The sequence below is a fragment of the Bufo gargarizans genome, chromosome 3, assembly GCF_014858855.1.
Source record: "Bufo gargarizans isolate SCDJY-AF-19 chromosome 3, ASM1485885v1, whole genome shotgun sequence".
Taxonomy (NCBI): Eukaryota; Metazoa; Chordata; class Amphibia; order Anura; family Bufonidae; genus Bufo; species Bufo gargarizans.
In genome coordinates, this window is record NC_058082.1 from 419793004 (window position 1) to 419816440 (window position 23437).

General features: G+C 41.7%; 1 protein-coding gene across 2 annotated transcripts in view; it reads right to left on the minus strand.

The window, feature by feature from the left end:
* REN (renin) overlaps positions 1–16152 on the minus strand; it is a 39719-nt gene extending 23567 nt beyond the window's left edge. For both annotated transcript variants that reach the window (XM_044287518.1, XM_044287517.1), the window contains exons 1-3: positions 16025–16152; positions 2296–2443; positions 1710–1833 (exon numbers count right to left, since the gene is read on the minus strand). In XM_044287518.1, the coding sequence (XP_044143453.1) occupies positions 1710–1833; positions 2296–2443; positions 16025–16092 (340 nt within the window). In that variant the 5' untranslated portion in view covers positions 16093–16152. The remainder of the gene's footprint in view (positions 1–1709; positions 1834–2295; positions 2444–16024) is intronic.
* Between the last annotated feature and the right edge of the window lie 7285 nt (positions 16153–23437).

Below are 23437 nucleotides of genomic sequence, written 5' to 3' on the forward strand. Positions count from 1 at the left end.
CCACTGCATATATATATATATATATATATATATATATATATATATTCAAATAACCCCCTTTTTCCCAAAATGAAAGTAAAAATAAATAATTAAAGAATAAACATTTTTGGCTTTGCCACCTGTGAAAATGCCCTTATTATTAAAATATAAAAAAATATATTCCATAAATAGAAATAGAAAAAAATAAAAAAACATAAAAATCATTGCTTCGCCATTTATTCATACACACTCCAAAATGGTATCAATAAAAAATAAAAAATGAGCCCTCACATAGCTCCATAGACATAAAAATAAAAAAGTTATGGGGGACAGAATATGGTGATGCAAAGAAAAAGTTTTTTTATGTTTTTTCAGTATTAAAATGCAAGATGTGGTACTGTTATAATTGTACTGAACAGGAGAATAAAGGTCACAATTCATTGGAAACGCTGTAAAAGCAAAACCCATAAAACTGTGGCCGAATTGTGTTCTTTTTCTAATTCCACCAAATTAGAATTTTTTTTCCAGCTTCCCACTTCAGTGTATGCAACAGTAAATGTTGCCATTAGAAAGTACAACTTGACCTGCAAAAAACAAGCCCTCATATGTGAATGGAAAAATAAAAAAAGTTATGGCTCTGGAAGGCTGAGAGTAAAAAATGAAAACGAAAAAAATGGAAAATGGCCTGATCCTGAATGGGGGTTAAGGGGTAACGTTGATGGGTATTGACATATTATTATAGCGATAGCCATTTATAGCAACCTGTATACAATCGATCAATGCGCAGACACAGGATGTTGTAAAACAGCCTGCAGATAGATGGGCTTCAGGCCCTACAGGCTTGTCTTTGGAATTCTGGTTGTTAAACATGCAATTCAGATAATATGGGGAAGAAGGTGGGATTACACAATATTTCAGCTTGTAGGACTAGATTAATAAGGCTGGGTTTCCAAGTTTCGATTTGGTTGTCCAGTTTTTAAAGCTAAACTAAGTTGTAGATTATAAAGAGATGGTAAGTGTAAAGGATGTGGCTCCACAACTGCATCAGAAAACCTAAATGTATAAACCCAACCTACAGTGCATTGAAAAAATATTCACACCCCTTGACATATTTTCATGTTATAACCACAAACTATTTTGCTTATAAGTTATAATGATCTTAGATCCTATAGACCAGGGATAAGCAACCTCCGGCACTGCAGCTGTTCTGAAACAACAACTCCCAAAATCCTCCTTTCATGTGTATAGGAGTTACAAGAACAGCCAAGTGTGCATGCTGGGAGTTGTAGTTTGACAGCAGCTGGAGAGCCAAAGGTTGCTTATCCCTGCTATACACTCTTCAACCCATTATATTTCAACTCTTTGGGATAACATAGTTACAGATCAGGGTCTTTCAAATTCTACTAGATAAAAGAAGCAAGAGCACCATTAGGTTGTCTTTTCTTCAGGCCATCAGCAACACACTGAGCAACATTTGAAGACTGACACATCTAGGGAGCCATTTGCATCCATCCAATTTACTGCTCTGAACCCCCTAGTTTCCTTTTTCTATATTTTAACAGTTTTTATGTAACATAGGGGTTCCAGGCTACACTGCGACCAACTGTGCAACCATCCCAAGCAATGACTCCACCTCAGCACTCAAGGTAGGTTGCCCTTTAGTAAATTGACCATCATGGGAATGGACTCACCACTTCCTATCAACAACTTTCAAGCATACAATGGCTTACCACAGGCACTGTACAATGGGGAACATCGACTGGATGGCACCCACAGATTAGCTGATCCAGTGTCAAAAACAACTTTGAATACTTGTGAAGGAGAACCAATGCTGATCTCACCATAATACTGGGTCTGAAAAGATAAACCATAAAAGCACATTATTAGAATTTGCATTGTATAAAGCTAAGTAAACTTTATTTTTCAACTTTCCTACGAACAGGGCCATATTATAAGGGGTACAGAGGTAGCAGAGGTAGCAATCACACCCAAAAGCCTCTCTGCCATATAAGAAGACCCCAATATTATAGATGGCACTTGGTAGGCAGGAGGCCGAGTTGAGGTTGTTGAGGTATACCCAATCAATTATCTCCAATGTCTCTGCTCATTGAGAGGAATTGAAGAGAGAGCGTTTTCTGACTGTGTATACAATTCCCTATTCCCGAAACTGTACAATTAATCTCTACCAGTCATAACGCACACTTAAAGGGAACCCGTCGTCAAAGAAAATGCAGAGTTACGCATGTTACAGAGCAGGAGGAGCTGAGCAGATTAGTATATAGATTTATAGGAAAACATTCAGATTGTATTGCTCACATCCAAGTAGTTGGTAAGAAGTGTTGGGGCTGTTCCATTGTTAGGATCTCCAGATCCTATCATTTTTAACTGTGGAAATACATCAGCAACTTTTACTCCCATTGCTCTCAGGGTCTCACGAATTGATGGCATTTTTCGGATTGGTATCCTACAACATAAATGACAAAATGATTAATAAAATCTAAAATAAAATTTTATAGAATACTTTTTACCTAACACATATAATTTTGTCCTTTTAGAATATAGTCTTGGCTTTGGTGGAAAAAAAAACACATTAAAAACAGCACCAAACTACGTTGTTGGTAACTGGCCTTAAAAGGATTTTTCAACTTCAGGCCTTTCAGGCTGACCTCCCCCTGTGGCCAGGCCAGCGCTTCACCGCTGTGGCCAGTGATAGGTTGCAGGGGCAATTGCCATTGCCTACTAAATGTTGAGACACCATTCTGCTGAGATAACCAGAGCAGAAAGGAGGACAAGAGCTGGCCCTTGTTACTATACTGTGCGGTGATGTTGGTCAAGGTGGAGGCGTAAATATAAATGCTGGACTGGGCACCTTTAGAGGAGTGTAGCTGTGAGCCACCTACTGTGCCCTCATCCTCCCCCGACAACTGGGGGGAGCCCTCACACAATGTCAGGATAATGACTACCGTTAAACACAAATGGATAGTGCAGCCCTTAAACTGCCCGGACCAACTATCTCTACCTACTTGCACGTTCACCCTAAGCAGTGACCGCACAACTGGTCAACAGTCCATCTACTGCAATATGTGATGGGGCAACACACAAACGGACAAACAAACAGAGAAACACTAAAAGAGTAGTCGTACAGAAAAATGGTGAAATGCCAGTCGAGCAGTGCAGTGGCAAACGAGAAACCAAAACCAGTACAATACCAAAACACCAGAAGCCAAAAACGTAGTCACAATAACACATCCAGAAATCCAAGCCAAAGGAGTTTTCAATACACGCAAGGGAAAAGTAGGGGGAGCTAGAGAGCAAGAAATTTGCCAGCACATTGGCTTGCCTGCATGCCAGGTGGAGCTGTTGGCCGTGCGCCATGATTCTCGGAAGCCCCTTCTCATCTCCTCATTGGCACGGGGCTCTGACGTCAGCACAGCCCTGATTCCCCTTGCAGCCAGATGCTGCTGCCGCATGGAGGCAGGAGCGGCCAAGGGAACCATGACACCAAAGACTTGCTGAAACAGCTACATCAGTGGGTGAAAGGCTTTAAGTTTGTGTAGCAGGAGAAGGTGACCCCCTACTGTGAATAAATGCACTCAAGCAAGGTGACACAGGAGCACCAGGAATCTGTCCAAAAAGAAAATGTCACAGACCAGGCTTGACTGGGACGTGGAATAGTGAACAAAGTGTCAAGTGAGCCAGGTTCCCTTGGAGAAGAGGTGGTATGGGCTATTGCCACCAGACTGATGAGAAGTGAAGGCCCTGGTCAGTGCATAAACCCCTGGGAACAATAAAGAGCAGCAGGAGGAGTATTGCCCTGAGTGGAGAACCCAAGCATGACACCTGGAGCCTAGTGGCCTAAATGTTCCTGTGGCAGGGATGTCCCGCTTTGGGCTAGTTTTTATTGTTTTAAGGACTGTAAGGATTTAAGACATTGTGCCTCTGAGTGAGAACCACTAAGACTTGTGTGCCACGTGACTAAAAACCGCTAAGCTACTTGCCCACCTATGAGAGACTTTAATATGTGTTTGCTACATTTCAAAGTGTACTGTCTCCTGTGGAGTAAAAGAATGTATATATTATACTGTAAAAATGTTTTGTTGCTGCTATTAATTTACTTGCCTCTTCCACGCCATCAAAAAAAAAAACATACACCATGCTACTCATGTACTTTACATGTATATCATATACTGAGGAAGGGGTCACTCAAAGAACCCCAAAACGCGTATGGTTTAATACCCTGTACCGGCATGCTGGAAAAATAGCTCCCCTGGACTTCCAAGAATTCATCAGCTGTGACTAAGAGCGACGAACACCGGAGGAATCCTAATAAAGCCACAGACATTGCTTCGGTGAGTAGGATATCCAGGTGACACCGCGCTCACAGCAAACTTCCACAGATCCAGACGTAGGATAAAGACATACTGGCCAGGTAAAACTAAGCAACAGAGTTGCTCAAATCGGTGGGACGCCACCGCTGTGCAAATTCAGCATTACCGAAACCAAAGAAGCGCTTATAAGACTTTGCTACCAATTACGGTTTTTCTGCGTTTTCCTTGTCTTCTGAACCCAATGACTTCAGTATCTACAAGCCACATATGTCCAATGCATATGTCTATTGCTGCTGCGTAATATAAATGCCGCTGCTATCCAACTAACACATTGACTTTTAGTGCACATGCCTTATATTGCTGCTATTACGGTTTAAAGTGTTTTATAATATTTTATTGGTGATTTTTATTGGTGAATTTTATTGTTATATTTTATTGTTATATTCTATTGTCATTGTGGGAATACATATCCTTATCAATTTATTCCATACTTGAGTGCCTGGTTTATCCTATATCATTTTGTATTCCTTTCTGTGACTGGGTGGGTCACATAAACCAAGAGCACCTTAAATCCATTACTCAGCTGCAGTGATCCACAGATACCGCACTTTTATTCTAATATATATTTATAATTTTTGGGGTGTTTCATTTAGGATGATGTTTTGAATTTCATAAACTGTTGGATTATACTCTGTATTTTCTCTATATTTGTATATGCAATATAAGGTATACAAGAAAATTCACCAAGCATATTTCAGAGCAGCATCGCTTTACCTTTGTAATATGTGTTCCCCAGTGAGCCTATATTTTTCTACATTTTCCCATTGAAAAATTACTTTTTTTTATAAAGTAGGCAAACAACCTACATTTCACTACTGCATCCATCTAAATTTACTAAAGATGAGGTATTGCCACAATTTTACAGCATTGTCAGTCTTCACATAATTTGCTGCTCTCCACTGAGGATGTATTTACATAAGCTCCTTATACCATGGTGGACACAATCTCATGGACCTCTTTTTCATGGATACAGAGTTTCTCAACATACAGTATGTAAAGGGGGAATATTAATTACCAATATTATGCGAATATCGATAATTAATATTCCTAAATAGGAGGAACCGTCTAGTGATGACTCCGCCTATTTATGCCTTTATATAACAATTACATAATACTTTCGCTATGCTTTACACTAATCACTAATGCTAGCTGCATGCGCCTTACTAACTCGCTACCGCTAACAAGTACACGCTACACAAAGGGTACAAATATAACGGTATTTATTTAACACACTAAGCACGCAATACACTAACAATACACAGCACTACACATATACAATACTCAAACTACGCTACACGTTCCCAATTCCACCCATAAACTAACTAGACAATTCACACATACAAGTATAACAACCCACCCGCCTAGCTCTATACTGTCCCTACGGGGTTACAAGAGGGTTATACAGTTTGTATACAGCAAGGGTCCAGGGACACAGCAGGGCAGAGTAGGAGAAGGTGTGCAGAGTAGGAGAAGGCGGTTAACAGGGGACTGGCGCAGCAGGGGTTAATGGATAAGGGATATCAGGGGTAACAAGGGGCAGCATGGGGTCTGGGATACAAAGGGTTAGGATAATATGGTTGGCACTGCAAGGGAGGTACAATGCCATGCCAGCGTATACTCAGCCATCTCCAGGGCCAAAATGGGCCTCTCTTCCTTCAGGCAGCAGTCCTCATGTTTCTCTGTATCTAGTCTGGTTGCAAAAGAGAGCCCTGTTCCTTTGTCCTGGACTGATATATAAGTCACTCTCACCCCCCCCCCCCCCCTTTCCAGGGGTGTGACATCATTGTGTGCGTGTGACGGAATGCATGCACTCAGATTGCAGCAGCCAACTGGCTGGCCCCCTGAGGCTCACAGCACCACACGCCCAGCCATGTCACAAACACAAGGTTGGGGCCGCATAGTAAATAGGCTGATAAACCTCAAATCAATTACCTTTGAAGTCACTAGCCACCTGGAGACATATCCACCCCCTGCAGGAACTTGATATATATATATATATATATATATGTATATAGATACTTGGGGCGCATCTATATACATATATACTCATTAGAAACCTGGGGGCATACATGGGCAGTTATAGGCCCATATATATATATATATATATATATATATACACACACACACACCTGGGGGAGAGCCATGGCAGATACACATATATGTCACATATATAAGGGGCATAATGTATTCTAAGGGGGATTATAGATGGGGACGCAGTCATATATATAAGGGGGCACAGATAAGGGGGCACAAGCCCCTACATATATTATAAGGGGTCACATATTTCCCACAGGGGCCACCATGGGCCCCTGGGGATCACCATGGGCAGACGTGCGCAGATGCTGGGCACATCTGCGCACATCATCCCATGATGCTGTGGTTAATGTATGCACATATATACCATACATGCCCGCACGTGTTTGCAGGCATGCATGGATATATATGCATACGTCTCAACCCTTCCTCAACACAGTACATGAAAGAATTGTGCATTATGCCTACCTTAGAAGCCTGCATTGTTTTTGGCTACCATTGTATCCCAGAAAATATATTTTAATTCCACTTGAATGATACTTAAATTATACCTCTTTAGTGTTTTGGGATATTTTAAGGGAAAGATAGTGTAGGGAGAGGATTTTTTTTAGGGAGTTTTGAATGTTGAAAGGTGTTAGAGACCCAACAGTCCTTTTAAGGACTATTGTTTTATCTGGCTGCGAAATATATTCGCGCAATGTGCGCTAAATTGCATGCAATTGTTTGGCTGCTGGTGACAGCAGCGACTTTACCTGCACTACATCTCCTGTATAACATTTGCGCATCATAAATATCAGTGACATTCTGTTTAATTTTTTTTGCCGCTGGTGACAGCGACATTACTTGCGCTATATCTCCTGTATAACGTTTGCGCATCATAAATATCATTGACATTCAGTTTAATTTTTGTCACCGCTGGTGACAGCGACATTACTTGCGCTACATCTCCTGTATAACATTTGCGCTTCATAAATATCAGTGACATTCAGTTTAATTTTTTTCGGCGCTGGTGACAGTGACATTACCTGAGCTACATCTCCTGCATAACGTTTGAGCATCCTAAATATCTGTAACATTCAGTTTCATTTATTTGTTCATACACTTACAAAACCTGCACCACTGTACGTGTGACATACTTGCAAGCATATATACCATTTAATATGCTCGAGGCGAGCAGTAAGAGACGGGGAAGTGGCTGTGCTGCTGATGGTGCACGCAGAGACCGTGGTGCTGGGTGCGGTGGACCAGGGCCTGCTGCCAGAGCAAAAGAAACACACTATCCACGATACCTAGCTTCATGTCCCAGTTTGCAGGGCGGCGCAGGACACCACTCTCGAAGTCACAGCAGTGTGACCAGGTGGTCGGTTGGATTGTAGCAGATAATGCTTCCAGTCGGTTAAGCACCACCCTGTCTTCCACAAAGACCAGTCTCAGTAGCCAAGAGTCTGGTCAACAGAATCTCACCCTGATCCTCCTTCCTCCCACCATGGAGAGTCTTGGCAAACAAGTTATCCCACACTCGGATATTCTGAGGAGCTCTTTTCACAGCCATTCCTTGATTTGGCCCTCTCACCAAGCCAGCTTGAAGAGGGACATGAGGAGATCTTGTGCACTGATTCCCAAACTCTTGAGCATCCACAGTCAGAAAAAGATGACGGTGGGGGAACGGCAATTAGTGTTTCACGAGGTGGATGATGATGATGATGATGATGATGATGAGACACAGTTGCCAATAAGTCAACCACAATTAGTGTCTCAAGAGGTTCATGATGAAGATTAGACACAGTTGTCAATAAGTGAGGTTCTTGTTAGGTCAACAAGTTAGGAGGATGAGCAGAGTGTGGAAGTGAAAGAGGAGGTGGTGGACGATGAAATCACTGACCCAACCTTGGAAGGTGGCAAGCCGAGCAAGGACAGCAGTACAGAGGGGGAGGGATCCGCAGCACCGCAACAGGCTAGAAGAGGCAGTGGGGTGGCAAAAGGGAGAAGGCGGGCCACACCAAACAGGCCCGCAACTGTTCCCCAGAGCACCCTCTTGCGGCAATCTCCCTTGCCAAGTAGTAGGTGTTCCGCAGTCTGGCAATTTTTTTAGGAAAGTGCGGACGATAAAAGAATTGTCATTTGCAACCTGTGCCATACCAAAATGAGCAGGGGCGTGAACACTAGCAACCTCACCACCACCAGCATGATCCGCCACATGGCATCAAAGCACCCTAAAAGGTGGGCTGAATGCCTGGGTCCACAGTCAGTGTCTGTGGGTCACACCACTGCCTCTTCTTCCCCTGTGTTACGTGCTGGCCAATCCCCTGTCCAAAATGCAGGCCCGGATGCCTCCCGCCCTGCACCTGGACCTTCGCAAGCACCATTAGCTAGCACATCCACTTCTGTGTCCCAGCGCAGCGTACAGATGTCCATGCCCACATGTTCAACTTAGTGGTTCAGCGGTTTCTCAAAACCTACCTCAATTTGCCTGAGCTACTGGTGAAGGTGCGTTGCGTGTGTGCCCATTTCCGAAAGTCCGAAAGTCATCTACAGCTACCACCGGTCTGGCAATGCTGCAGCAGCGCTTGCAATTGGCAGCTCAGTGACCGTTGTGCGACGTGAGCAAGCGCTGGAACTCCACGTTCCACATGTTAGCCAGGCTTTGTGAGCAACAGACGGCAGCAGTGGAATACTAGCTGCAACATGGTCGTCGCCTTTCCAGTCAGCTTCCGCTCTTCACAAGCGACAAGTGGGCATGGATGTCTGACCTCTGTGAGGTTTTACGCAACTTTGAGTAATCAACACAGATTATCAGCGTAACCATCCCACTTCTGTGTCTACTGAAACGCTTGCTGCTCACTTTCCCGTGACCCTCGCGTTTTACGCATTTTGGCCAACACCGACTACTGGTTGTTCACCCTTCTCGACCCCTGCTACAAAGAGAACTTCTCATCTCTCATTCCTGTGGTAGAGAGGACTAGCAAAATGGTGCAATACCAGAAGGTCCTTATGGAAAAATTTCTTCAAAACACAGCAGTTCCAACAGAGGCAAGGCAACGCTCTCCAAGGCCTGGGACAGTTTCATGACACCCCTCCAGCACCCTCACCCTGATTCCCGGCCTAGTGTCACAAGGTGGGAAAGGTTTTGGAAGACGGTGAAGGAGTACATAGCAGACCGTGTCAGCGTCCTCAGTGATCCCTCTGTGCCTCACAACTATTGAGTGTCCAAGCTGGACAGGTGGCACGAACTGGAGCTCTACGCCATGGAGGTGCTGGCGTGCTGGCGTTTTGTTACAGCGGGTATTTAGTGCTGCTGGGGGCATAATAACTGATAAGTGCATCCACCTGTCAACTGAACATGCTGACAGGTTGACTCTTATCAAAATGAACAAGGCCTGGATTGCCCCTGACTTCTCTACTCCACCAGAGGAAAGCGGCTGAACATAAAGGCACTTTAAATGTGGCTTTTATGGTGTATTGAATACACTGTATTCCCATGCACCCCTTCCCCCACAAAAAAGGATATATGGTTCACTCTTCCTTTTCTTGTCCTCCTCCATCATATCAACATGCTTATTAGGCTGCACTCGCTCCTAATGTTTTACAGGGTCAGCTCAGCAGCAGACCCTCACCCCTAATGTTTTAGAGGTCACCAGCAGGCCCTTGCCCATAATGTTTTAAATGGTCAGATCAGCAGCAGGCCCTCGCCCCTAATGTTTTAGATGGTCAGCTAAGCAACAGACCCTTACCCCTAATATTTTAGATGGTCAGATCAGCATCAGACCCTCACCTCTAATGTTTTAGAGGGTCACCAGCAGGCACTTGTTCCTAATGTTTTTGAGGGTCACCAGCAGGCCATCAATCATACTTTTTAAAGGGTGTGTATGATGCCCTCCTTTATGTGCAAAAAAGGGTGTATTGGAGTGATGGTTCTTTGTAATTTTTGGCAGCCCTTTCAGTTAGTGCAGAGGCTTTGAGTGTAGGAGTCCCACTACCTGAACAATTGTACCACAATATGAATAAGGCCCTCCTTTATGTGATATGCAGGTTGTATCAGAGTCCCTTTTCGTTGTAATTGTTGGCAGCACTTGCACTTTATATACAAGTAAATATACAGGAAAGAATGTTTCCGAACAATTTTTCCTCTAAAACCGATTTTATCTTCGGTTTGGTGCGTATTTTTGTCAGTCTGTAAAAGTGGCGTACTACTCGGACAACATCGTTCCCAGCAGCGACCTGGGAGTCCAAGATGCATCCAGACATCCTCCCCATTCTGTTCCTGAACCATTTTAGTGGTGTTTCCATCAATTTCTGACCTTTTCCTGTGAACCAGACACCCTCACCTCTTCAGAGCAGGGGGTGCCTGGTTTAATGCTTGGGTTCTCCCATTGACTTTCATTGTGCTCGGGTGCTCTGCAGAGCACCCAAGCATCCCAAAGTGTTCTACTCGAGCACCCGAGCAGTGCACTTTGGTGCTCGATCAATACTAGTCTTTAACAAAATGTATCGCTGCAAAGAACCTGTGAATAATTGTGTGCTATTATTTCAGATTTTTTTTGTTTATACCACGGGCACTTGTAAAACCTCAGAATCAAAGAAAGAAAAGTTACATTTAGAAAGCCTTTCATTAGGAGGCACTTCACACTGTACCACACTGTGTAAACGTTTCTGGTTGAAATATGTACTCCTTGGAATAAAAAAGGCAAAAACTTTAGAGCAAAGTACTGTGGGATACTGGAGAAGCGCTAATTGTCACTAGGAAAGTTTTCTATAACACACAAATCTGGTTCTTGACTTTTCTGGTAGATTGGAGGCCATTAAGAGGTGAAACCTGAAATGTCTTGGCTCAGTGCTAAATCTGTAACAAAGTCTTGTCTATTGTGTCATTTAAAATACTGAAGTGTTCTTATGACCCCTTGGGCAGTAGGATCCATGGGTGATTGCTACTCGCCTCTATAGGTACGCCTCCATTTTCTTTTCTAAACAGGCACCTAGTTCTACCCTTGGAGCCTATCTCATAAACTTCTTTCAGGTCCTCCATGCCTTCCTGATATTAAACAAAATGATTTACTCATAAGTATATTCTCTTGTCAATATAAGTAGAGTAGGACTGGCCCACCAGAGTGCCAGAGAATCCTCTGTTGGGCTCAGCCTTTGACAATATAGTGGCCCCAAAGGCCCAGGAGAAAAAGAAACATTTGCTGCCTTTTGAGCTAATTACTTGCCTGTAGGGTCTAGTTCGTTGACCCAGTGAACCTCTGTCCGACACCGGATTAAAGTATAAAAGAAAACTAAACAAATATATCGCTGATGTATATAAAGTTGGCTGTGGATGGAAATAAAACGTATATAAATATTTAAAAGCAGTTTAAAAATGTCTACAGTAATTTGGCTCTATAGCGCTAATATTCTACTAGTATCTTTTCTTTGATTCTTGTTCAGTTGCATCCATAAATTTTTATTATTGGTACCTGCTCATATGATCTCCAGTCTGACCTCCATTCCTGAACTTGCTGTGTAGACAAGATGCTATCTCTCCTGTGTGGCTGACTTCCTGTGATCTACAGAATTTCATTATCTCCTATCAAATACTTCCTGACAGCAATCAGATACCACCTCTGTCTACCTATCTCCTTGTTCCTCTGTATATCCTTGTGTGTATAAAGTGCTGCTGAAGATATCTAAGAAAGCAGGAGTTTGGCGATTTAGTACGTGAATCCCTACAATAATTAGCTGACTCCTCGGATTCGCACTACATATTTATGAGTGCTGTGTGCAGAATCTTCACAGCATTTCTATGTAGTACTGCTTAACACTGTTCTCCTCCATCTTGTAAGAGCCGATAGGGAGAAAGCTATCACAAAGTGGAGACAGCGGAGACAGACTGAAGCCACATTACATAGAATACACTGACACTCTACAGTGTGAGTTATAGGACAGAAGTTATCACCAATGACCCCTACTTCTGTTGGTGACAGTTCCCCTATGACCCGAGGGCGGACTGGGAACTTAAAGTGGCCCTGGAAAAAACACTAAGGCCTCTTTCACACGGGCGTTGCGGGAAAATGTGCGGATGCGTTGCGGGAACAAAACATTGTAATGCGCTTTGCACTCGCGTGAGAAAAATCGCGCATGTTTGGTACCCAAACCAGAACTTCTTCACAGAAGTTTGGAATCGGTGTTCTGTAGATTGTATTATTTTCCCTTATAACATGGTTATAAGGGAAAATAATAGCATACTGAAAACAGAATGCATAGTAAAATAGCGCTGGAGGGGTTAAAAAAAATTCTAAATAATTTAACTCACCTTAATCCACTTGATCGCGCAGCCGGCATCTCCTTCTGTCTTCATCTTAGCTGTGTGCAGTAACGGGACCTGTGGTGACGTCACTCCGGTCATCACATGATCCATCACATGATCTTTTACCATGGTGATGGATCATGTGATGGACCATGTGATGACCGGAGTGACGTCACCACAGGTCCTGTTACTGCACACAGCTAAGGCTTGTCCGGCAGGTACCTTGGAACTGAACCCGAGTTCGGGAAATGGTTTTTAAAAGTACTAATTAATTTATGAAGTTATTGCGCGAAGTCTCGTGATACTAAACATAGCAATAACTTCGGCTCTTCGAAGCCAATATATTCTAATACTGTACGGAGCTCCTGCTCCATACAGTATTAACACAAAGTTTTATGCGAATCGGCTTCGGATGTTTCATCCAAAGTCGATTCGCTCATCCCTAGCTATTTGAGAAGGCAGTAGCGCTCCTGTGAGCGCCATAGGCTTCTCTCTGCTTTTCTTAGGCTATGACGTCACATTCATCATTCACGTAGCCTAGGAGCAGATCAGCCCTATTCAAGTGAATGGGGCTGAGCGAGATACCAAGCACAGCCGCTATACTATGTACGGTGCTGTTCTTGGCAAGCTACGAGAAGTAGTGCCAGTGCCTTCTCAAAATAGCTGATTGGCACTGATCAGATACTGATGGCCTATCCAAAGGATAGTTCATCGATATACCAATCCTGGAAAACCATATTATTGTACCAGGAGAGATAAATTAAATTAAATGTTGTCTCACTTCAGCAAATAGCATTTTTATTATTTAGAGGAAGTTATTACAAGGCACTTTCTATTGTATTGTTAGTATCCATATTGCTTGTTTTGCAGGCTGGATTCATTTTTCTATCACATTATACACTGTTCATTTCCATGGTTATGACCACCCTGCAATCCATGAGTGGTAGTCGTACTTGCACACTATAGGAAAAAGCACTAGCCTATGTGAGCTCACATGATCCTGGACACCAGGGAGGCCAGCGCTTTTTCCTACAGTGTGCAGACACGGCCTTCGTTGCTGGATTACGGGTGGTCATAACCATGGAAATGAGCAGTGTATAATGCAATGGAAAAATTAATCCAGCCAGCAAAGGAAGCAATATGGATAATAACAATACATTAGTAAGTGGCTTATATTAACTTCCTCTACATGATAAATGTAACTTACTGACGGGAGACAACCCCTTTGACAGACAAGAAAATTATAATATGTAAACATTTTCAAATTTTCTTAAAGGGGTTATCCGGGCTACAGATATTGATGACCTGCACCCCTACTACAGTCTTGACAGAGTGCAGGTAACATTGAAGGTAAACATTAAAGAGGACACACCCTTCAAAAAGATGATCAGTAGGGGTGCTGGGAGTCGGAACCCCACCGATCTGATATTGATTACCTATTCTCTGTGACCCCTCTGAATTAAAAACAAAAAAGACACAGTAACTACTCACCTTGTCCCTTTCCTGAAGCTCACAGTCCTCTCTTCCCTGCAGGCACAGATCGCTCTGCAGCACTGTGTGGGTGGGGCTTATGCAGTTTACCGGGCTGCAGCCTCCGCCCACACAGGCTGGCAGCGCAATCCGTGCCTGCAGGCTTAGAGGACCTTTCATCTGTTTAACCCTAGTCTAATTAGGGTCTAACCTTATAGGGCGGGCCCCACTGATGTCATTGCACTTTTTTTTTCCCCCGTTGATTTCGGCGCCTTATATTTTAATTTGCCGACTTGGTTATACTAGGCTGAGACTGGAGCGGTTCTCTTCTCCCTGCCTGTGAGCGCATCCAATCAGAGCGCACGGCTCATAGCCAGGGAGAATGAGCTCCTCCCTGGCTATAAGTGGTGCACTCTGATTGGATGCGCTCACAGCTAGGGAGAAGTGAACCGTTCCAGTCTCCGCCTAGTATAACCAAGTCAGCTAATTAGAATATAAGGCGCTCAAATCAATGGGGGCAACAGGAGTCTTTGAAAAAAAATAAGTGTGATTACATTAGTGGGGGCTGCCCTATAAGGTAAGACCTTAATTAGACTAGGGCTAAACAGATGAAAGGTCCTCTTTAATGGTTGAGCAGGGAGAAGCCTGAAGGAGGAGAGGAGCGCGCGGAGCTGAGCGGTGAGTAACAGGACCCAGCTCCCTGCACTCCAGCTTCTGCCGTGGGCCCCTGCAGGAGCTGTGGGCCCCAGCACTTGCCCAGGTATGCCGGGTGCTGACGCCGGCCTTGCCTCCACTGATGAGCAGGCAGTTATTTGGAAGGAATGGAATTATCAAGCTCTGCACTCCATAATTTCAGCTTCAAAAGTCACAAAATAGGAATTTGTGACTTTTTGGGATTCTTTGTGCAATTTTAAAATTTTGTATGTTTTCACCATTCCCTCCAGTTTTCATAAGAGGCCATGGTTAGACTGTCCAGCTGATTAAAGTTGTAAAAATTGCCGTAATCGTACTCCAGTCGTTGGTGTAGAAAGTAGAATAATATCTCAGGACATTAGTGTTACACTTAAAGATGCACCAAATGTATAAAACGTGGCATGACATATTTAATAAATGTATCGTATATATTGCAGCAATGCAGGCTGTTGCAAAACTTACTTAAAAAATTCCTCTCCTGATAATTCTCCCCCAAGTATGATACACAGAAGTTTGATACATTTGGTGCATCTTTAAGTCTAAAACTTCTCTCTGAAGAGTTTACACCATTTTCTAGACCATCCCTTTATTACTGGAGTAAAATTGCATCAATTTTTGTAACTTTTTAAAATCTGGCTTAAAGGGGTTGTCCAGCCATTACTAAGTGATGGCCTATCCTCAAGATAGGTCACCGCTAGCTGATCGGCAGGGTCTGATATCTCACACCCCTGCCTATCAGCTGTGGTTGCCAGAAGTCCACGCTAGAACTACACAGCTCCATCAACCATTTAGTAGAGGGAAAGTGGTACTACAGCGCTGCTTGCACTGAAACCAGTCTAGTGATGACCTATCCTGATGATAAGCAATCACTTAGTAAAGGCTGGACAATTACTTTAAATCATCTCAACAGGCTAACTATGGCAGCTTTTCCACCCAACTTTTCAAAACTGGAGTGAATATGCAAAATGTCACAAACTTTTTGCACAAGAAAGTCCAAAAGTTGGATCTATTGCGACCTATTAAAGCCAGAACTCTAGAGCGTATGGCATAATACCCCTTGCCCCTTGTGAACAGAGCATTAGATATCACTTGTTTTCATAATTTGCAGAACAGTACCATCCAAATCAACAAGAAACCAGAAAAAAAAAGAAACTATGACATTTAAAAATGGGCTTACCTTCTGAGTCCATCACAGGATACCACGAAGAAAGCAAATAAGAATACTCTCATGGCAATAGCTGGCATTGGTCTTCCAGGAATTTTCTTGAGACACTTGGATATCTCACGCTGGTTTCTAGCTGTATATTTTCCTTCCTCTTCTTGAGTTTCTGTGCCCTCTCTTCTGGCTGTGCTATTAATCGTGGTTGCTTTTCTTTGTATCTCACTAGGTTTTTCTAACTATCCTTCAGTCTGCACTAACCGGTCACATCTATCTCTGTTTACATCTATCTATTTCTATCTAACCTCTTTGAATTTTCATGTCCACTCAGCTCTCTTATATACGAGTGAATGGTTTTAACTAATTGCATGGGATTGGTGGGATCTGACTGTTCCTGCTTTTTATCCAATCTAAGTTCTTTACCCACCATTAAAACATACGTCAAAATATCACCCCCGTGGGAAAACACACAAAGAGATTCCAATAGTAGGAGAGGAAATGTAAATTGCAACCAAGCAGCCAAAGGTTGAGGGAAGCCCCAGTAGCCCTATTAATCATTGTCATTATCAATACAGTACGCAAGCAAACATAGCAGAAGTGACAGACGTCATCAGTTTGATGTAAAAGATTTTTTTAATTAAAAGCATATAAATCAGATTGATATTTCTGTGATGGAATACTATCAAAATCATATTTGAAGCAAACGTCTATACAAACAACAGTAAGATACATCATTTACATTGAAATATTTTTTCCAAGACTTCTGGGTTTTAGCATAGGCCATCAATAACATGTTGGTGAGGGTCTGATTCCTGGCACCTCTGCTGATCAACTTCAGTGTTCAACAGGCACAGTACAGTACTCTTAGTGTTTATTGTAACAGTTAGTGGGTGTGTCAACCAACCGGTTTGATTTTGGGCTAAATCTAAGGGCGTTATCCTGGCAGTCCCCTGGTAATCACTCTTTAACCCCTATATAAGGATCTGGACTTTGCTGCTGGGGAGCCACCAAGCCACTACCTCCAGGAGTAGTTTACGATGTGGTTGACAGCTGACCCAGGGGGATCAGATACACCAATGTGGAGGACCGAGCAATAAGGTAAAACAGTACTTAGGCACAGGTCGAGGTCAGGGCAGACAGAGTTTGTGCTAATCCATAAAACAAGTCTGAGGTCAGTGCAGGCAGCAAAACGTTGCCAGATCTATAGTTAATGGGGTCCAGCGGGCAGACAGCAGAATCGGGCAAAGTATCCGGATCAGGAGAACTCCAGCAAACTGGACAGCCCTGCTAGAGACTCTTCCAGAGATGTGAAACTAGCTGTGTCAGCTATGTAGTAGACTGTGTTAGGATATGTGTAGCAGTGCTGTGTGTCTATATATACAGTATATGTCAGCTGTGTAGCAGGCTGTGTTTGTTAGGTATATATTCCATAGAGCTGTGTGTATGTATACAGTATATGTCACCTCTGTTGCAAAACTGTGTTTGTCAGGAGTGCATGCAGCAGTGGTGTGTGTATGTAGATGTCAGCTGTGTAGTATGGCTGTGTTTGTCAGGTGTATATGCAGCAGAGATGTGTCTGCATATACATCAGCTGTGCATGCAGCAGAGCGCAAAGTTAGCGACCTTGACCCCTCCATTTCATTAAACCACCAGGGAAGGTAGAAAATATATTTTTTCTAATTTTCTATTCTCTAAACCTGGAATGCGTCTTATAGTCTAGAAAATACGCCCAAAGATGTCCAAATTTAACTCCGTAGCATGAGTTTATCTGAAGCAATTTTCAAAAAAAAATTGGCATACATGCCTTACACCACATTTATTAGTTAGAAAATTACCTATTGTTTAAATCATGTTTTTATGTTAAACATAATTTCAAAAAATGTGGGTGGTTATTTTATTTACATGACAATTATTAAATCAATCCACAAATTAAAATATGAACCCACTAATAATTATCATAAATAATTAATCCAATATAGGGGACTCAATAAAGGAATTCTTCTAGAACGAGAATATAAATATATGGTTGGGACTCAAAAAAGACTACCGGTCTGTTATTGTATTCCCAAAATACATAAAAATTACAATAACAAACCCAGAATACTCATTATCTCCAGTATTGGCTCTCTGACCTCCAACTTATCACTATATATAGATGAAATATTGCAACCTGTTGTTAAATAAAATACCATCATACGTAAAAGATACAACAGACATTATATCAATAGTAGAAAAACTTGAATTTTAGGACCATTGGTTTCTCGGTACAATGGATGTCAATTCATTGTATACGATTATAGAACACAATATGGGTATAGAAGCTCTGAAAAAAAACAATTGGAAACAAATAGTTCATTACATAAGGATTAAATTGCATTTATATTAGAAGTGGTTGAATATATACTCACTCATAATTATTTTACATATGAATCAGAATTTTTGTTCAGGAAAGTGGAACAGCCATCGGTACTAGATTTCCCCCCAGGTATGCCAACCTCTTCATGGCCCATTGGGAGGAGGATGTGGTTCGGTCTAGGCTGGGGACCAGTCTGGTACTCTGGCGTAGTTATATTGACGAAATTATTTTTAATTGGCAAGATACAGTGGACAATTTAAACACCTTCCTTCAAGAAATTAATGTTAATGAGAGAAATCTCAGTTTTACAGCTAATGTAAGCAAAACACAAGTTGAGTTCCTAGACCTAATTATTAAAATTGATAACCATAAATTGATATGTAGCACATACCATAAACCAGTTATGAAAAATAGTTATATTCTAAATTCAAGCTGTCACCTTCCTAGGTGGCTCATGAATATTCCAACTAGTCAATTCTGGAGAATCAAACGCAATTGTACAAATAACGAACAGTTCGAGTATGAGGCTATAGAACTAAAACAACAATTTATAGCAAAAAATTACCCCAATAAGGTAGGTGATATATCTTTGGAAAAAGTTAAAGATATGAACAGAGATAGCTTTTTTATGACCACTAAGGGAACTTTCACACTAGCGTTAGTGTGATCTGGCAGGCAGTTCTGTCGTCGGAGTTGCCTGCCGGATCCGCCGATCAGTGTGACAACTGACAGCATTTGTAGTCAGATCCGGGCGCGGATCCGTCTACAAATACATTGTAAGAACGGATCTGTCTCTCTGCTTGTCATGCGGATGGACGGATCCATCTTGCAGTCTTTTTCACAGTTTTCCTGGTCTGCGCATGCGCAGACCGGAAGGACTGATCCATCATTCAGTTGTTTTGCAGGTCAATGGGAATTAGTTGCACTAATGCAGGTCAATGGGAATTAATGCTGGATCCGGCATTCCGGCGACTGATCAGGCATTTTGGACGGACATAATACCGCAGCATGCTGTGGTATTATGTCCAGCCAAAACTCCTGACAGTGACTGAACGGAAGGCATACTGATGCAAACTGAACGGATTTCAATCCATTCAGAATGCATTGGGATATGTCTGATCAGTTCTTTTCCGGCATAGAGCCCTTTTGACGGAACTCTATGCCGGAAAAGAATAATGCTAGTGTGATTTTTGTACTATTTTACCCTTTAATGCACAATATAGGGTGATTGAGAAAATAATCAATAAACATTGGCACCACCTTTTAACCCCGGGCCTGTTTTCACCTTCCTGCCCAGGCCATTTTTTGCAAATCTGACATGTGTCACTTTATGTGGTGATAACTTTAAAACGCTTTTACTTATACAGGCCATTCTGAGAATGTTTTCTCGTCACATATCGTACTTCATGACAGTTGTAAAAATTTGTAAAAAAAATCATTTTTATTCATAAAAAAATACCAAATTTACCAAAAATTTATAGATTTATATAGATAGTAATACCTCCAAAAATAATTACTTTACATTCCCCATATGTTTACTTCATGTTTGGATCATTTTGAAAATTACATTTTATTTTTTGGGGACGTTAGAAGGCTTAGAAGTTTGGAAGCAAATCTTGAAATTTTTCGGAAAATTTCCCAAACCCACTTTTTAAGGAATAGTTCAGGTCTGAAGTCACTTTGTGGGGTTTACATAATAGAAACCACCATAAAATGGCTGCATTTTAGAAACTGCACCCCTCAAGGTATACAAAACTGATTTTACTAACTTTGTTCACCCTTTAGGTGTTCCACAAGAATTAATGGGAAATGGAGATGAAATCTCAGAACCTCACTTTTTTGGCAAATTTTACATTTTAATCAATTTTTTCCAGTAGCAAAGCAAGGGTTAACAGCCAAATAAAACTCAATATTTATTACCCTGATTCTGCGGTTTACAGAAACACCCCACATGTGATCATAAAATGCTGTACGGGCACACAGCAGGGCGCAGTAGGAAAGGAACACGGTATGGTTTTTGGAAGTTTATCTGTACTGGTTTTAAGATGCCATATCCCATTTGAAGCCCCCCTGATGCACCCCTAGAGTAGAAACTGAAAAAAGTGACCACATTTTGGAAACGACGGGATAAGGTGCCAGTTTTATTGGTACTATTTTGGGGTACATATGATTTTTAATTGCTCTATATTACGTTTTTTGTGAGGCAAGGTAACCAGAAAATGGATGTTTTGGCACCGTTTTTATTTTTTATTTTTACAGCGTTTACCTGAGGGATTAGGTCATGTGACTTTTTTTATAGAGAAGATCGTTGCGCACGTGGCAATACCTAATATGTCTACTTTTTCTTATTTATTTAAGTTTTACATAATAATAGCATTTTTGGAACCGAAATAATGATATTTTAGTGTCTCCATAGTCTGAGAGCCATAACTTTTTTATTTTTTGACCGATTCTCTTAGGTAGGGTCTCATTTTTTGCGGAATGAGGTGACTGTCTGTTTGGTACTATTTTGCGGGGCATACGCTTTTTTGATCACTTGCTGTTGCAATTTTTGTAATGAACATAGTCCTACCACTTTACAAATCATTAGTCAGACCACACATGGAGTACTGTGTACAGTTCTGGGCTCCAGTGAACAAAGCAGACATAGCAGAGCTGGAGAGGGTCCAGAGGAGGGCAACTAAAGTAATAACTGGAATGGGGCAACTACAGTACCCTGAAAGATTATCAAAATTAGGGTTATTCACTTTAGAAAAAAGACGACCGAGAGGAGATCTAATTAATATGTATAAATATATCAGGGGTCAGTACAGAGATCTATCCCGTCATCTATTTATTCCCAGGACGGTGACTGTGACGAGGGGACATCCTCTGCGTCTGGAGGAAAGAAGGTTTGTACACAAACATAGAAGAGGATTCTTTACGGTAAGAGCAGTGAGACTATGGAACTCTCTGCCTGAGGAGGTGGTGATGGTGAGTACAATAAAGGAATTCAAAAGGGGCCTGGATGTATTTCTGGAGCGTAATAATATTACAGGCTATAGCTACTAGAGAGGGGTCGTTGATCCAGGGATTTATTCTGATTGCCTGATTGGAGTCGGGAAGGAATTTTTATTCCCCTAAAGTGAGGAAAATTGGCTTCTACCTCACAGGGTTTTTTTGCCTTCCTCTGGATCAACTTGCAGGATGACAGGCCGAACTGGATGGACAAATGTCTTTTTTCGGCCTTATGTACTATGTTACTATGTTACTATGTAATGTGACAAAAATAGCTTTTTTTTTATACATATTTTTTTTACGGTGTTCACCTGAGGGGTTAAGTCATGTGATATTTTTATAGAGCTGGTTGTTACAGACATGGCGAAACCTAATATGTATATTTTTTTAATGTATTTCACTTTAGCACAAAAATAGCAGTTTTGAAACCAAAAAAGTGATGTTTTAGTGTCTCCATGTTCTGAGAGCTATATATATATATTTTTTTTGGGCTATTGTCTTAGGTAGGGGCTCATTTTTGGCGGAATGAGGTGACGGTTTTATTGATACCATTTTGTGGGACATACACCTTTTTAATCGCTTGGTGTTGCACTTTTTGTGATGTAAGGTGACAAAAATGGCTTTTTTTAAACATAGAAACATAGAAACATAGAATGTGTCGGCAGATAAGAACCATTTGGCCCATCTAGTCTGCCCAATATTTACACCAATATATTTATAGAGCCAGTCATTACGGATGTGGCGATACCAAATATGTGTGGGTTTTGTTAGTTTTTTCAGTTTTTTATTATAAAATAAGGGGAAAGGGATGTTTTTTTTTCTTTTATAAATTTTACTTTATAAATTTTATTAAAAACACATTTTTTTATCTTTTTTTTCTTTTGGGGGTCTTATCCTCTATGCAATGCATTACAATACATCTGGATCTCCTCGGCACCCGTAGAAGGCAGTTCCCGATGCCATGCAAGGCATTGGGCAGCCTCTGCACGGCATCGGGCTGCCTTGTGTCACATTGGATCCCCGCCACAGCAGCGCGGGGACTCGATGCGATCACTCACCCGCCGCAAACCACTTCTATGTCGCATGGACCGCAGCATAGAAGTGGTTAATCCGCCAGCATTGGCTTTTACAGCGATGCTGGCGGATACAGCAGGGGCCCGCTACCACAGACTGCCGATCCCCTGCAGTGATTGCGCGGGCACCACTCCGGTGCCCGCGCGATCACTATGACGTACTATTACGTCAAATTGCGGGAACTCAGTGGTTCCCATGACATAGTAGTACATATTTTCAGATGACCCACTAACCCAGGAAGTTAATTCAATTATTCCAATAGTCTACTGACTATAATTTTCCGTTTCTGGTCCTATAGTTAAAATATAACTTTTATTTCCTTTTATTAAACTATATTCCACACAGAAAAAACACACCCTTTAAAAAAAGGTATATGGAGGGCTATCGAGGTAGTAGTACGTCATAGGTTGGGAAGGGGTTAAAAGATAAAGTTATAGGATCTATATTAACTACTACTCCCCAAATAAGATATACTAAAGCTCCAAACCTGGGTTTAAAAATTGCACCAACCATAAAAAGAAAAATATGTGGGACAAAATTCAATGGGTTATAGTTAAAATGCTTTTATAGATGCGGTAGATGCAGTAATTGCAAAATTACCAACTTTCCTAAGAAAACCACAGCAATACGATCAACACACAATACTTACCATTTTAAGATTAAAGATCATCTCGCCTGCGACTCAACCAATGTAATATACATATTGAAATGCCCATGCCACAAATATTTTTCACAAAGTTTGCTGCTAAACTGCTTTTAGATCTTTGTTTCAGTTGTTTCTGTGATGTAGTGAAACATAATTACACACACTTCATACGTTTCAAAGGCTTTTATCGACAATTACATGACATTTATGCAAAGAGTCAGTATTTGCAGTGTTGGCCCTTCTTTTTCAGGACCTCTGCAATTTGACTGGGCATGCTCTCAATCAACTTCTGGGCCAATTCCTGACTGATAGCAACCCTTTCTTTCATAATCATTTCTTGGAGTTTGTAAGAATTAGT